We start from the raw sequence: 16,101 nt of genomic DNA on the forward strand, positions 1-16,101 counted from the left end.
AGAGAGAGAATCCCAAGCAGGCTCTTTGCTGATAGCAGAACCATGAAATCATGATCTGAGCCAAAATCCAAAGTCAGACACTTAACCAACTAAGCCACCCAGGCACCTCCCCTACCTTTTTAAAAATGTCTTTGTCAAGCTTTGGTGTCATAATTAATGTTGGCGTCATAAAATGAATTGGGACGTGTCTCTTCCTATAGTTTTAAAAGAATTTATGTAAGATTGGTGCTGTTCTTCCTCAAATGCTTGATAGAATTCACAAGCGAAACTACTGGGCTTGGGGTTTTCTTTGCAGAAAGACTTTTGATTACAAATTCAATATTCTGAATAGATATGGGACTATTCAAAATTTCTATTTCAGCTTGTGTCATTTTTGTCAAGTATTCCCTCCCAAGGAATTCAGACATTTCCTCTAGGTTGTCAAAGCAATGGAATAAGGTTATTAATAATACTCCCTTAACGTCCTTTTGATTTCTGTAGGATCTATAAATTACTTCCTTCTTTCCTATCTGATATTGGTAATTCTTGTTCTTTCTTACTAGATCAGTCTACGTAAGAGTTTATGAATTCTATCTTACCAGTGAACAATTTTAGATTTTACTGGTTTTCTTTATTGTTTGTCTTTCATTTAATTGATTCCCACCCTTTATTATGTCCGTTCTTCAATTTACATGGGTTACTCTTCTTTATCTAGTTTCACAAAATGGAATGTTAGATCAGTGATTTAGTCCTCTGTTTTCTAATACAAGCATTTAAGAAGCTGTAAGTTGCCCCCAAAACATGACATGAGCTGCATCCCACACATTTTAATGTTACATTTTTATCATCATTCAGTTTGAAATACTTTCCAATTTCCCTCATGATTTCTTTCTTGACCCATGCACTATTTTGAGGTGTTAATTTCCAAGTATTAGGAGATTTTCTATTGTTACTGCTTTCGAATTCCACTGTGTTCAAAGACCATACTGTTTATGATTTTAATCGTTTTAAATGTATGAAGATGTATTTCGTACAACAGCACATGATCTATTATATGCCAGCTTTCATTTGCTTATGCCTCTATACCACCAAAAAACTCCTGATGGCAATATAAGTGCCAAAAATGAAGGCCAGAACCAACTGAATTTTAAATACTTATTGTTTAAGATTTTTTTCTTCTGTTTGATTTTTTCTAATCGCCAAATTGATAGCAATACACTCTAGGAGGCATATTCTTTGACGAGAAACTGGAGGAAACTTATGAATTAACTGTGACTTTCATTTGGAAGCAAGTTACAAATTCGACCTCTCCCAGTTTTCCCTTAATTCAACGGCAAGCATATGTTTTCCTTCTTTAAAGAAAAATTAGATTTAGGCTTCAAGGGGTTTCAACAAGAAACCAGGTTTATCCTCACTAATCCTTAAATGTGAAACTAACAACTAGATACAGGATGTTTCTTTCTATGTTTCTATTGTTGACATTTTGTTTTCTCAAGAGGCAGAGCACAAAGGGGATGTATGTAAGGTCTCAAACCAGGGGGGTATGTGCTTAGGTTTAAGAGTTTTTGTTGTGGTTGCGGTCTTCGGTTGGGCAAGGCCATCCCAGCCCTTCCTCCAAGACCCTTCTCTTCTCCACCAAAGTGAAGAGCCACAGGTATTTTGAGTGCTTTCAGTTCTGTGGCAAACTGGAAGCAGTTATGCTCAGTCCCATACGGCATAGCGTTATAGGCTCCAAGTATATCAAGGCCAAACATAACCACTTATTTGACTCTATCATGACAGGAGTCTTGAAATCTCCTTTATACTTTGGTGTCTCTCACACAGCCAAGCAAGAACACTATTATTATCAGTTCAAATGATATACCTGTAGTTATAAAAAAAAGTAAATCTCAAATTTAGTTTGTAAAAAGTTGCCACAGAAGAGTGTTTCAACAGAAACATTTTTTATGTTACTATTCAAGCTGAGCCACCAAAAATGGCTATATAAAATACCATGCTTAGCCCGTGCATGGTCACACATGGTGCACATGGAAAGAATTTCTCAACTTTTAAAAATCAGTTACCGTGTTCTTCCTGTCAATAAGCTTCTTCTTGGGTTTCCCCTACAGAAGTAGAAAGGACAACTGGGTTAGAGGACTGTTCAGATATTCTCTCCTGAGTTCACATGCACACACACACACTCCTGAGATAATACAGAATTATGCCAGGGAAGTCATCTTTGGGGAGAAGCAGAGAAATATATTGAGAAAAGAAAAGAGTCCCATAAGCATGGGGGAAGATCAATTAAAAAACCACAGGGAAAGGACAGATGACTTCTAGGGAAGAATCGTAACAATGACTTGTATTTGTGTATTTAGTCAGCAATCAAATCACACTTCTTCTTCACCACCACCATGTGAAGAAGGTTATTATCAACCCCGTTTATAAAAAGAAGGAGGATATGATCGTTTTGTGACATCCCCGAGGTTGAAGCTTAGTGGGTTCAGATTTGAACCCAGGAGTTAGGTCTCAGACGCCCACGCTCTTTATACTTTCACTGAACTGTATTTAGTAAAGGAAACCAATCTCAGTTTTCATGGGGTTTAAAAAGGATGCTCAGAAGAAATATTTTTCACAATTAAAAAAAAAAATCCCTTTAAAAAAAGAGCTGCTCTCCATTGTCTCTGAACTAGAGTTTGGCCTCTCACCGCAAGAAGTGAATGCCATTTATGTTTAAATTAGCTTTTGTTTTTCCTTTAAAACATTCTTTCCACATTCAATTTCCTTTCATTTAACACATACTCTATCTCTTTCTTAATTTCTTCATTTTTATTTGTATTCATTTGTGAATGTGTATATTTAGCTCAGTACAATTTTATCACTACATAGATTCACGTACACGTCACCGCCGAGATACTGCACAATTTCATGACCAAAAGGATCCCCTGTGTCATCCTTTTATAACCACACAGCTTTTACCTACCTAACCCCTGGTTTCCTTTAATCTGTTCTACATTTAAAAATTTTATCATTTTGAAAATTTTATATAAATGAGAACCTGTGGGGTTGGTTTATAAAAAAGAGACACATGCAATCTAGGTCAAGATTTTCTAGTTAGAGAAAACCAAGTGAAAGTAAGTCTTCACCAGAATGTTTTGTCTTTCCCGTCCGATGTCTTCTATTCATGCCAATGTCCTAACATTGTCATCTTACCATCAGAAAGCCTCAAGATGACTCTTTCATCCGATAATGTTTTGTCTCGGTAATACGCAATCATGGTTTCGCATTACAATCACCTCAGCAGCTTTTAGGAAGTACCAATGCTTCAGTCTGGGGCTGGGGCCAGGGCATAAACATGATTTACAAAATCCACGGGTGTTACTAATATGCAGCCAGGGTTAAAATTACCCTCATACTAGAAGACAGTAGGTAAGATACTGTTTGCCAAGGCAGGGAGGTAGGTGGGGGGTGAGTGGGAGAGGGCAAGAAAAAGGAAGACAAAATTAACCTAAAAGAAATGATGAGGGAATTAGTTTGAAAGGAATTCGGACACGAATACAACAGGATTTTTGAGAGAAAAAAACATCAATTCAAATCGAAGAGAAGAGACTTACCGGAGATGTGAGGTCTTGCAACAAATGCAATTTCATTTTTTCGGTCCATGTTTGTGTGTGTGTGCCTACCATGTGGTACGCTCTAGATATGGACAAAGATGAACATAACAAAGTACTACTCTTAAAAGCCCACTTGTAAAGTAGGCAGGCTAGTAAGTAAACAAGCAATTCTAATACGAGGAGGGAACCTGAATCACACCGAGGGACTGGCAGGGCCGACAGAACCTCCTCCTAGTCTGGGTAAGAGGATGAAGGACACAGCTAGAAGAATTCAGGGACGAACTGAAGGCCGTGCCAAGGGGTGGTGAGTATGTAAGAAGGAGGAGGCATGAAAGAGGAAGCTGATACAGAGATACTGGCCATGGTTGGATATGGAAAAGTAGAGACGAGGCTAAAAGGGTAGGCAAGAGTAGATCATGAGGTCTTTCTTTGCTAAACACAGGCATTCATGTTTTTATTTTATTTCTTATTAATGTTTATTTTTGAGAGAGAGACAGAGAGACCACGCTCACGAGTGGGGGAGGGGCGGGGGACAGAGTTTTCCAAAGCAGGTTCTGCGCTGACAGCAGAGAGCCTGATGCAGAGCCTGAACTCACAAAACATGAGATCATGACCTGAACTGAGGTTGGACGCTTAACTGACTGAGCCACCCAGGTACCCTGAAATTCATATTTCTAGAATGCTTTGTAAACAGGTGTTGTTTCTGGGACTCGAAGAAAGAATTCAGGGAGTATACCAACTTAGATGGAGAAAAAATTAATCCTCCCTCCAACTGAAATTTAGCATTTCCTTCATATACATGTTGGAAACCGTCTACAACAGTGTTAGTATGAGTTTGTTACCAAAAGAAAATAATACATCCTTTTTTTCATATTAGAGATATTACAGGTATCTCCAAATCTTGCCAACATGTAGCACACTTTTGAAATTCTGGCGGTTATTAGACCCACTGGTAGCCTTCTTATTGGATTGTTAATAAAGAAACACATATATTAATACATCTCAAATCTTTTTATTGTTCTACTCCCCCTAGGAGAATGCTTCCTAATTTGGCCGGAGGTTCTCAGATTGCCCTTTCCTTCTCCCTCATGGGAACGCCAAGGTTGGAAAGACTGGGCCTCAAGCATAGAGTCTATGTCAGTTGAGACAGATATAATCTGTGAGGAAACTCATGCAAACTTCCCATCCTCAGCAAAAGGTCCACTACTTACCAAAACAACTGGACAATCAAAGATCACCAAATATATGAGGAAATATAATAATACAAACCAGAAAGAATGAGATGAGCCAACAGAACTAATCTAGAAGAATTAAATATAATGCAAAAACCAGAAAGGAACTTTCAACAAACTAATCAAAATAGTCAAAGAGATGTGAAAAAAGATTTGTGATCTTGTGATTTATAGTAAGAAATATACATTTGGTCTTCATCCCCATTTCTAGCACAGAGCTCCTAAATCCCCTGGAACTTCTTAAGCGATGAGCATGGTAAAGGTCTTTGGTCATGCCAGTGAGGTGACTTCGGGAATGCCCTGGATCCCCGTCAGGATGGGGGCTGGTCACCAGAAGAACCAACCATGTGATCAAAGAACTGGAACTTTCAGCCCCACGCCTCTGACCAACATGGAGGGGAGAGGGCCAGCAGAGGGAGTTCAATCACCAACAACCGATGATTTAATCAATCATGCCTCTGTAATGATGCCTCCCTCGAAACTCAAAAGGAGAGGTATGAGGCTGGTGAACACGTGATCTGGGGAGGGCATGGAAGTCCTGCTCCCTTTCCCCATACCCTGCCCTGTGCCTCTCTTCCATCTGGCTATTCCTGAGTTATATTCTTTTAAAATAAACCAACGATCTAGTAAGTGAAATGTTTCTTGGAGTCTTGTGGGCCACTCTAGCAAATTAATCAAACCCGAGGAAGAAGAGAGTCGTGGGAACCTCTGGTTTATAGCCAGTCAGTCAGAAGTACAGGTGACAACCTGGACTTGCAACTGGTGTCTGAGTCGAAGTCCAAGGAGAGGGACGTTGGAACCTCCGATATGTAGCTGCTCAGTCAGAAGCAAAGGTGACAGCCTGGCCTTGAGACTGGCATCCAAAGTAGGGCAAAGGCGGAGGAGGTGGCGAATGACTCCTTGTAGGACTGAACCCTTCAACTGTGGAATCCAATGCTAAGCTCCAGGTAGACAGTGTCAGAATTGAGTTGAGTTCTCAGATGCCAACAGGGGGCAACTGCTTGGTGCTATGGGGGAACCTGTCGGCCACACTGGAATTGGTACCCGAAGCATTTTAATATTACATCCATGAACTTTAAAAACTCTTCAGAAACCAAAAATAGTTCTTGGATATTAAAATTGTACTTGCCAAAATCAAAAAGGTAAACTGAACAACCTCTCCTGTGCTGGTACTGAATAATTAAATAGATAAGGCTGCAGATCAATTTAAAATTTTAGAAGAAAAAGTTCAAGAAACCTCCCAGAATTTAACTAAAAAAAACAATGAGATAAAAAAAGAGTGAGAAAAAGTAAAAAAACAAACAAAAAACAAAACATGGAACATACAGCAAAAGATCTCAAATTCATCTAAAAGAAGTTCCACAAGGAGAGAAAAGAGAGGATGACAGTTGGAAAACTTAAATCTTCAGTCTGAAACAACCCACCCACTGCAAAACCAAAATAATGAAAAGTAACACACCAGAACATATCTTGGTAAAATATCTGAACTCTAAAGATAAAGGAGCCTTGTAAAAGTTTCCAGGGTGGTGGGGGAGGAGAGAAAAAACCAGGTTATATATAGAGAGGACTGAGATTCTGTCTTCTAAGTAAATCTGAAGGTCTCTTTCATTAGAAGCTATACAGTATAATTTATCAGTGGTAATAACTACAAATTTACAGAGAGAAATGGCAAATCCCATATATTTCCTGATAACAGATCATGAAATTGTAGGAAATGGCTAAAATCTGGGGATCTATTTTAAGAATCCTGCAAAAAAGCACACATAACCTTGAAAATAATATACATTTCTCTAAATAACTAAGGTTCTTTATTTTGAGAGTCAGTTACTGAACTTTACCGTAATACAATTATGTCTTACGGGCAACAAAAGTTATGTGGAGCTAAGTAGTCCCTGATTGCTGTGCTATCTGAATTCCAATGTCTGCTTTCCATCATTTCCCCCTATTTCCCCTTGTATTGAGGTTATCAGTTGTCATTTTTTACAACTCTTAGTGTATTTATTTTTTGAATTACCACCCCTCTCTACCTTTCCTAATCTGATCATTCTAATCTCTTCTAGTCTAGAAAAAGAGATGATCATGCCTTGTTAAAATTGTGTCTAACGTTAAAAAGGGACTGAGTAAAGGCCTTCCTCTAAGAAGAATAAAGTCTAGGGCATCTGTTAAGATTGTTTAAAGATCGTTACAGTTTAATTTGTGGCTTCTGGAAACAGTACAAAATACTGAGAGTTAATGAATTCTGGAACAACAAGGTTTTATGTTGTGTTTTCTGCAAGGCCTTTTCTATCAGAGATTTTACAAAAGACTTTTATAAAGCCTCTTTTCTTCTTTTGTGTGTATTTTATCATCAAATGATCTAGTGATGGTTTCAGATTAGCAAATTTACAAGATTAACAAATCCCTACCTGTCCGGGAAGAGACGTGTTGCCAGCATATAGTTCATGGAAGTCTTGTGTTCGAGGTAGGACCTGAAAGACAAAGAAAGAAACTGGCTATTTCTTAGGTTTGGCTGAAGGGACAGAATATGGAAATAAAGCCATGAATCAAGCACAGAAGTGACAGGGTACTTATACAGTGTTTCTAAAGTAACATACTGTTCTCTAAAATGACAAAGTAAGAGAAAGTTGCTCAAATTAAAATTATAAAATATCAGAGTTGCAGCAGATAAAATAAAATGAAAAGAATAGATGGCGGAGTTAATTTAGAATGTAAAAAGAAAGAAATGGCAGGATTTCTTGGATTAATAAAAAGTGACACACTAAAATCAGAAAATAAAACTGTAAGGTAAAAACGAAACCACTGAGGTGCCTGTGGCTCAGTGGGTTGTGCCCAGCTCTTGATTTGGGCCCAGGTCATGACCCCAGGGTCATGGGATGGAGCCCACTTGAGATTCTGTCTCCATCCCTGTGCCCACCCTCCTGCCCCAGCTCATGAGCACATGTGCGTTCTTTCTCTAAAATCATTTTTTTTTTAATGTTAAGAGAAGAATGCTTAAAAAAAAAAAAAACACCACGACTAAAATTCGTATATAACTAAGAGAGAGGTCAAAAGAAGCCAGGAATGGGAGATGCATAAAGGGCGTGAAAATGTAGACAGATGGTTTCAACCATGTTATTTCTCAAGAGCTTTCAATGGCTCCTTGATGGCTACTGCAGGAGGCATACACTCTCTTCCAAGCTTTCCAAAGTTGGATAATCTATACCACCAATTCCATCACACGTTGTCCAGAAAGTTCCTCTCAACAGTGATCATGCCATATAGCCAGACCGAGGCCCCTCACAATCCTCTCACACCACCCCTCGTATTGATCCTTTTGCCTTGGTCTGGATACCTCCTCACACTCCATCCACTTACCATAATCTACCCTTCAAGAAGCAGCTCAAGTCTTCCCTGCTGCAAGAAGCCTTCCCTGATAACGACTGCTCCAAGTCTACAGAAGCGCCCTTGTCTGAGCTACCTTGCCCTTTACTGTATGCTCGACGGACCTGCCATACACTGTCTCACCGAGGAAAAGTTTTCTTCTCCGAAAGCAGCATGTGGTAGCAGGAAAAAAGTTAAGATCCAGATTCAGAATACCTGAATCAGGTCCCCCTGTGTGATCATGGACGAGTCACATTACTTTACTAAGCCTTACTTTCTGTATCATTAAAATGGGGATAACAATGATGTCCATGAAGTACATTATAATTATGAAGAACTATACAAATGAGCTATTTTTATTATATGCATAAATAATTTCTCCATAGTCACGCTGGTAACTCTCAAAGGGCAGGGGTTCCATCTAATATTGGTTTTATACTCCAAAGCACTAAACCACCAAACACAGTGCTAGACACTTGGCTGATACCCAATAAATATATATATATATAGGCATATATATATAGGCACATATATATAGGTATATATATAAAGGCATATTTGTGACATCTTCCCCACTCTAAACGAAGGCAGCGCAATTAGTTTAATATTCTTGGCCTTGCTCTGCTTTTCTCAGAGGCCCCAGGAGAGGTAGAGTGACTTACCAGATTGGTAATTTAGAAAGAACAAACAGAAATGCTTCATCGAGCAGCTCCCTTTTTTCTCTTGGGGGACAATCTCCCGTTAGGAGGTATGTATCTTCTGCTGGTCTGATGGGGTCAGGTGCTCCCCACACACAGCCCAGTCTAACTTTGCCCAGAAATGGGCATGTACATCTGTCCAAACTGGAAATTCAACAAAAAGTGTGCCTGCCTGCAGATAGATATGATCAAGTCTCCCAACCTAGACTTTATCAGTAAAATAGGAGATATTTTGGCCTCCTCTCTCCTTAGTCTTTGTCTTATTTCTCCATTGGTTCAGAACCAAACCAGTAAAGAAAGGTATCATTACTGGACTCCATAAGAGACCCCAACATTACCTGTAACTGATTCCTTCAAATTTTCCTAAAGGCACTTAAATTAAGGTCCTACTTCTTAAAATACTCAAGAGTGTAGATTTCCACTTTCATTAGTTAAAAGGTATGTTTTCTAGGAACTGCAAACATTTTAATTCTTCAAAAACATAACAAAAGAAAACACAAACAATATCTTTCTGTTGCATTCCTAGGTCTCTATAAGGTATAATTACATCGATAGAATATTTTGTAAGATGAAAGGAAGATTTCTCTATGAACAGCTGGGTTTTCAAGACAAAACAAAACAAACACAAAATGGGTACCTTCTTTTATTCCTCTAAGTTCTAGCTCTATACTTAGAACCACTAATATCCCAACTAGATCAAAAGCCACTCACCAAAGAAAAAGAAATGTGTTACCTATAAATAAGTACAAAGATCCTCAACCTTATTGTAATCAGAGAATAATCATCACAAGGGATTTTTGAGTCTTTGGGTAAATACAAATCTGCTCAGACATAGGGTGAAAGTCCACAGGGCTGGGCAAAGAGGAAGGGGCAGGGTAAAGAACATTAAAAAGAAAGCATAAGCTGAATACTTTGCAGAATTCACCCAGGGCTATAAATTGATTGGTTCCCAGAATGGATAAATCTCACTGAACATGGGCTCATTTAACAGATAACTCCAAAGAGTCTTTAATAGTAAAACTTTCCTAGACCTAAACAAAAGCTATCCTAAACAAACCATAAAAAATTTTTACATGATCTAAGTAATGTTGAATCACTACATCACACATCTGAAACTAACATAACACTATATGTTAATTATACTGAAACTTAAAAAAAAAAAAGTTTTTAAATGAGCCTGAAAAAGATTAAGCTAGACTACAAGTAACTTAACTGTTGGACTCCCCCCTGCCAAAAAAAACCAAAAACAACTTTCAACAGCATTCAAAGAAGGCAATAAAACCAACCCACTCAACTATACATTTATAATGTCCAGCATCCAATTTTTAAAAATCACTGTGCATGTGAAAAAGGAAAAATGTAACCCATAAGAGGAAAATCAGTCGGTAGAAATAAACTCAGAAATGATAGAGATAACAGGATAACAATTTAAAAATAGCTACTATACATATTATAATATATGCACAAGGATCTAAAAAAATCATGAAAATAATGGAAAAAACCAAAAAGTTCTAAAGATGAAAAATAAAGTATCGGAAATGAACATTTCACTGGATGGAATGAATAGAAGATGTGACACCGCAGACAAAAAGATGAATGAATTTAGAAAGAGAAATAGAAAACCATCCAAAATAAAGAAAAAGTCTAAAAAAATGAACAGAGCCAGACTTGTAGTATAATATCAGCCAATTTTAACATGTAGCCAGAGTTCCAAAAGGAGAAAGGAGAGGAAGGAAATAGAAAAAAAAAAAAAAATTTTTTTTAATGGCCAAAAGCTTTCCATTTATGATGAAAACTATAAGCCCACGGACCAAGAAGTTCAACAAATCCCAAGTAGAAGAAACATGAAGAAAATGACACAAGGCATATATCATAATCAAACTGCTAAAAATCAGCCAGAAAGAAATAATCTTAAACGCAGGCTGAGGGAAAAAAAGACATGTTATGCACAGAAAAACAAAAATAATAATTACTGTATGCCTCTTATCAGAAAAATGCAAGCCAAAGATAATGGAGCAACATTTAAAAAAATATATTTTTAATGTTTATTTATTTTTGTGAGAGAGAGGGCGACCAAGCAGGGGAGGGGCAAAGAGAGGGAGACAGAGGATCCAAAGTGGGCTCTGGGCTAACAACAGAGAGCCCAATGTGGGGCTCGACCTCACGAACCGCGAGATCATGACCTAAGACGAAGTCAGGCACTTAACCAACTGAACCACCCTTGTGCCCAATGGAACAACCATTTTTAAAGAGCTAGGAAAAAAGGACTTATATCCAGAATGCATAAAGAACTCTCACAGCTCAACTATGAGAAAATAACCTCATTTAAAAATGGGCAATCATTGGGGTGCCTGGGTGGCTCAGTCGATTAAGCGGCCGACTTCGGCTCAGGTCATGATCTCGCGGTCCGTGAGTTCGAGCCCCGCGTCAGGCTCTGTGCTGACCGCTCAGAGCCTGGAGCCTGTTTCGGATTCTGTGTCTCCCTCTCTCTCTGACCCTCCCCCGTTCATGCTCGCTCTCTCTCTGTCTCAAAAATAAATAAACGTTAAAAAAAAAAAAAATTAAAAAAATAAAAAAATAAAAATGGGCAATCATTAAGGAAGTGCAAATAAAACCATAATGAGATAGCACTACACACCTCCTAAGGAGATAAATTAAATTGACCGTACCAATTGTTGGTGACAATGTGGAGGAACTGGAACTCTCATACACTTATTATGGGATTGTAAAATGGTGCAACCACTTTAGAAAACTGTATGGCAGTTTCTTACAACATGATCCAGTCATTTCATAAGTAGAATTTACCCAAAAGAAATGAAAGCATGCATATATTTGTAATAACCAAAACCTTGAAACCAAAATGTCCAACAGATGAAAGGATAAACAAATTCTGGCATATGCCTATAATATTACTCAACAATAGAAAGGAATTAAACCAATGATAGATGATACAACGTGTATGAATATAAAAATAATTCTGCCAAATAGAAAAAAAAGACCCAACAAATAAGAAAACAACCTGTAGAATTCTATTATATGAAATTCCAGGGAATGCAGATTAATCTTTAGTAACAGAAAGCAAATCATAGCTCCCTGGGGACAGGGATGGGCAGGGAAGGAAAGGGAGGAGCAAGAGAGAAGAACTACAAAGAGGCACAAGGAAACTTCTAGCTAGAGGTTATGTATTTGTTCATTAGGTTGCCTATGTGCAGGTTCCACAGATATATACATATATTAAAACTTACCAAACTGTACACTTTAAATATATTTATAACTCAATAAAGTTGTTTAAAAAATAACATTTACAATACCATTCAAAAACATGAAACACCAAGTCATAAATTTTAAAAAATATGTGCAAGGCCTTTACATTGAAAACTAGAAAATATTGCTAAGAGAAATAAAACAAAACCTAAATATGTACTTGTGATCATCACCAGGTGATATATGGAACCACATGATGTATGGAATGGTTGACTCACTATATTGTACACCTGAAACCAATATAATGTTGTATGTTGACTGGAATTAAAATAAAAACAAGAAGAGGGGCTCCTGGGTGGCTCAGTCAGTTAAGTGTCTAACTTTGGCTCAGGTTGTGATCTCACAGTTTGTGAGTTTGAGCCCCTTGTCAGGCTCTGTGCTGACAGCTCAGACCCTGGAGTCTGCTTCAGATTCAGTGTCTCCCTTTCTCCTTGCCACTCTCCCATTTGTGCTCTGTCTCTCTCAAAAATAAATATACATTAAAAAAAAAAAAAACAAGAAAAGGAGGAGGAAGGAAGGGAGTTAGAGGGGGAGGGAGGGAGGAAGGAGGAGGAGAGGGGAAGGGGAGAAGGAGGAGGGGGAGAGGGGGAGGGGAGAAGGAGGAGGGTGGGAGAGGGGGAGGGGAGAAGGAGGAGGTGGGAGAGAGGGAGGGGAGAAGGAGGAGGGTGGGAGATGGGGAGGAGGGAGGGGGAGGGAGGGAGGAGGAGGAGGAGAACAACTAAATAAATGGAGAGATATATCACGTTCATGGATTAGAAAATTCAATATTGTTAAAATGTTCACTCTCAAAATTTATATGCTCAATGCAATGCCAAATCAAAAGCCAGCAGGCTTCTGTGTAGAAATTGACAAAGAAATTTTAAAATGTCTTGAGAAATACAGACGACACAAAATAGTCAAAATACTTAAAAAAGAACAACAAAGTTGGAAGACACACTATCAATTTTTAAGACTTAGTATAAAGCTATGGTAATCGAGACAAACACATTAATCAGTGAAACTGAATAAAGTCCAGAAACAGACCCCCACATATATTTGAATTAATTTTCAGAAAAGATGCCAATGGAATTCAGTGGGGCAATTTCAACAAATGGTGCTGGAACAAATGTACATCATATGAAAAGAAATGAACCCCAACCCTTACCTCACATCATACACAAAAATTAAATCAATACATATCATAGACCTAAATATAAAAGCTAAAATTGTAAAGCTTCTAGAAGAAAGCATAAGAGAATAAGCTTTGTGAAAATTGGGGTTGCCAAAGATTTCTTAGACAGGAAACACAAAATTTATAAATCTTCTAAAAATGTTGTCAACGGGACTTCATTGAAATTTAAAATTTCTGTTCTTTAAAGCCACTGTTAAGGAAATGAAAAAGCTACTCACACACTTGGAGAACATATTCACAATATAAATATCTCGAGAAAGGACTTGTATCAGCAGTCCTTTATAGCACAGTAACAACAACAACAAAATCCTAAATTTAAAATAGAAAAAAAAAGACACACAAATAGCCAATAGCACATGAATGCTCAGGATCACTATTCATCAGAGAAAAGCAAAGTAAAACCACAGAGATATACTACACACCCACTATAATACCTCAAATTAAAAACCCTGACAATACCAAGTGTTGACAAAGATGAACAGCAACCAGAACTCTCATACACTGGTACTATACCTTACGCCCTATCATATGACTCACCTATTCTACTCCTCGGTATTAACCTAAGAGAAATGAAATCACATATTCACATACTACATAAGTGTTCATAACAGCTTTCTTCACAACAGTTCCAAACTGGACACAACGCCAATGTTCTACAACAGGTGAATGGATAAATACACTATGGTATATTCATACAATAAATTAGTAGGTAACAATAAGGAACGAACTACTACTTCACACAACATGGATAATTCTCAAAAACGTCATGCCAAACAAAGACTCCAGACACAGGAGTATATATATTGTATGATTCTACTTATAGAAGATTCTAGAAAAATGATAATGACATAAAGCAGATCGGTAGACATCTGTGGCTCAGGATAATGAGGGCAAATAACTGTAAAGGGGAATGAAGGGACTTCTGAAGGTTACAGAAACATTCTACATCTTGATTGTGGTGATGGCAGTGGTTAAATTGGTGTTAATATTTGTCAAGACTTATCATCAAACCATACACTTAAAATAAATCCATTTTGATGTATGTTAGCTAGATCTAAATGATGATTAAAAATAATATATTGTTTAGGCACAATATAGATGATAAAACAGTTTTTTTTCAAACCAAGGTAATGATGACTATAAAATTTTTTTACAAGTATGTAACCCTGGGTTAGGGGGCTATTAGGAAGGAGGTGGGGGATTTTTTTTTTTTTTTCAAAAGGAAGAATAATGCACAGGTAGATTACATTAATGTTAATGCTTAGGTTGGATAACAGTCACACTACTATAAGTAAATATGCAAAATAAGAAAGACCCACATGGAAAGCAATGACAACACTGTGTCACAATTAATCCAATGCTGTGGACCTGAGGCACAGATTAAAAAAAAAAAAAAAGGTAGTCACCTCACCCATATATTTCCCATGTCTCTGATGTAGGGAATATGCGAATAAATCCACCTCTCCGATCATTTTCTTCCTTCACTCTCCGTAAAACTTTGATCTACATAAAGAGAAAATAAAATGAGTACTGATTTTGGAAACCGTAATCCAAAAGATTACAGAGCAGAGAAAGAGGGTTATGACCCACAAATATGAAAGAAGCATGAAGGGAGAAATTAACTCCATATAAGATGGAATTTTCTGAGAATAAGTTCCTCCCATCTTGAATCTTTCTCCTTCCAATGTAAGAATGAGTTGGTCATAAACATATGAATCGCTTACTAATGTTTATTGAACCCTGTGTTAACCCACAAAGGCCTGAAATAGAGTTATCTTTACCTCCTCCATTGACAGACCAAGCACAGAACCACCTAACTTCCCCGGCACCTTCTCTCGGGCTGAGCCCACAAGGTTTTTCATTTCCGCATCACTGGCAGAGAGGGGACGGGAACGCTATGGAGAAGGACAAACAGAAACAAAATGTTTTCCTCACCTTTCGTCATTTCCCTCTATTCAGTCCCTCAACATCATTGTCTTTCCTAATATGGATAAGCTCAACTCCAAAGCCCATTTTCTGTAATTACTCTCTTAGCCTGAAACCCTGGGAAATAAATGAAAGCCAGTAGACTCAAAGGCAAGAAGAGAAAACAGAATAGAAGGAAAATGCTATGTGTTGAGAGGGAAACAACAGAAAAACAGGAGCTATGTCCATGTGATCTTCTAATCCAGTACTTACTCCTACTCTTGGTCTTAAAGTTCATCCAATATTTTTAAAGATATGGGAAAACATCTGAAAATAACCATGGAGGATTGAATGTGCATTAATTTTGCTAAATAACACTATTCTTTTCAGCAGCGGACAAGGAGAGTTAGGAGAAGTGAGATGTAAGACAGAAAACCAAGGAACAATTTATTATGTCACAGGTGAAAGTTGGTCCGTGGGATGGTTTAGAACTGGGGTGGGGGGTGGGGGGAGGAAATACTGAGATGATAGTCACCAGTGACACAGAAAAGAACTATGACCAAAAGACACACTGCGACTGCTGGACTTCAAGAGACCTTGATCAAGGATGACTGCCTCGGGCACTTCAAGGAGGAAGCCAAATGCGCCATGCTCCTCACAGCCTTCTGAAGGATGATCACAAAGGTCATCTGAGAATGGAAGTTTTAAGTCATTTCGATGTTAGGCGAGCAGAAAAATATCAAGGTAACAAAGCAAGTCGGATGGTATGAAGCATGTCAACACACTATTATTGAAACCGAAAAAGTGACTGATAAAATAAGACAAGTACATCTGCCAAGTTCAGAGATTAATAAATAATTCAAGAAACGTGGACACAAATTATCATTCTAGATTCCTAG

General features: G+C 37.9%; 1 protein-coding gene across 10 annotated transcripts in view; it reads right to left on the reverse strand.

Annotated features, from left to right (window-relative positions):
• Nucleotides 1-16,101, reverse strand: part of TTLL5 (tubulin tyrosine ligase like 5) — a 287,219-nt gene that overhangs the window by 189,119 nt on the left and 81,999 nt on the right. For 7 of the 10 annotated variants that reach the window (XM_049611357.1, XM_049611364.1, XM_049611355.1 and 4 more), the window contains 4 exons: nucleotides 15,079-15,192; nucleotides 14,709-14,800; nucleotides 7,210-7,272; nucleotides 2,043-2,081 (listed from right to left, as the gene is read on the reverse strand). In XM_049611357.1, coding sequence (XP_049467314.1) covers nucleotides 2,043-2,081; nucleotides 7,210-7,272; nucleotides 14,709-14,800; nucleotides 15,079-15,192 — 308 coding nt within the window. The remainder of the gene's footprint in view (nucleotides 1-2,042; nucleotides 2,082-7,209; nucleotides 7,273-14,708; nucleotides 14,801-15,078; nucleotides 15,193-16,101) is intronic. The other 3 variants (XM_049611362.1, XM_049611361.1, XM_049611359.1) reach the window with 1 other exon arrangement.

The sequence above is a fragment of the Panthera uncia genome (assembly GCF_023721935.1).
Source record: "Panthera uncia isolate 11264 chromosome B3 unlocalized genomic scaffold, Puncia_PCG_1.0 HiC_scaffold_1, whole genome shotgun sequence".
NCBI lineage: Eukaryota > Metazoa > Chordata > Mammalia > Carnivora > Felidae > Panthera > Panthera uncia.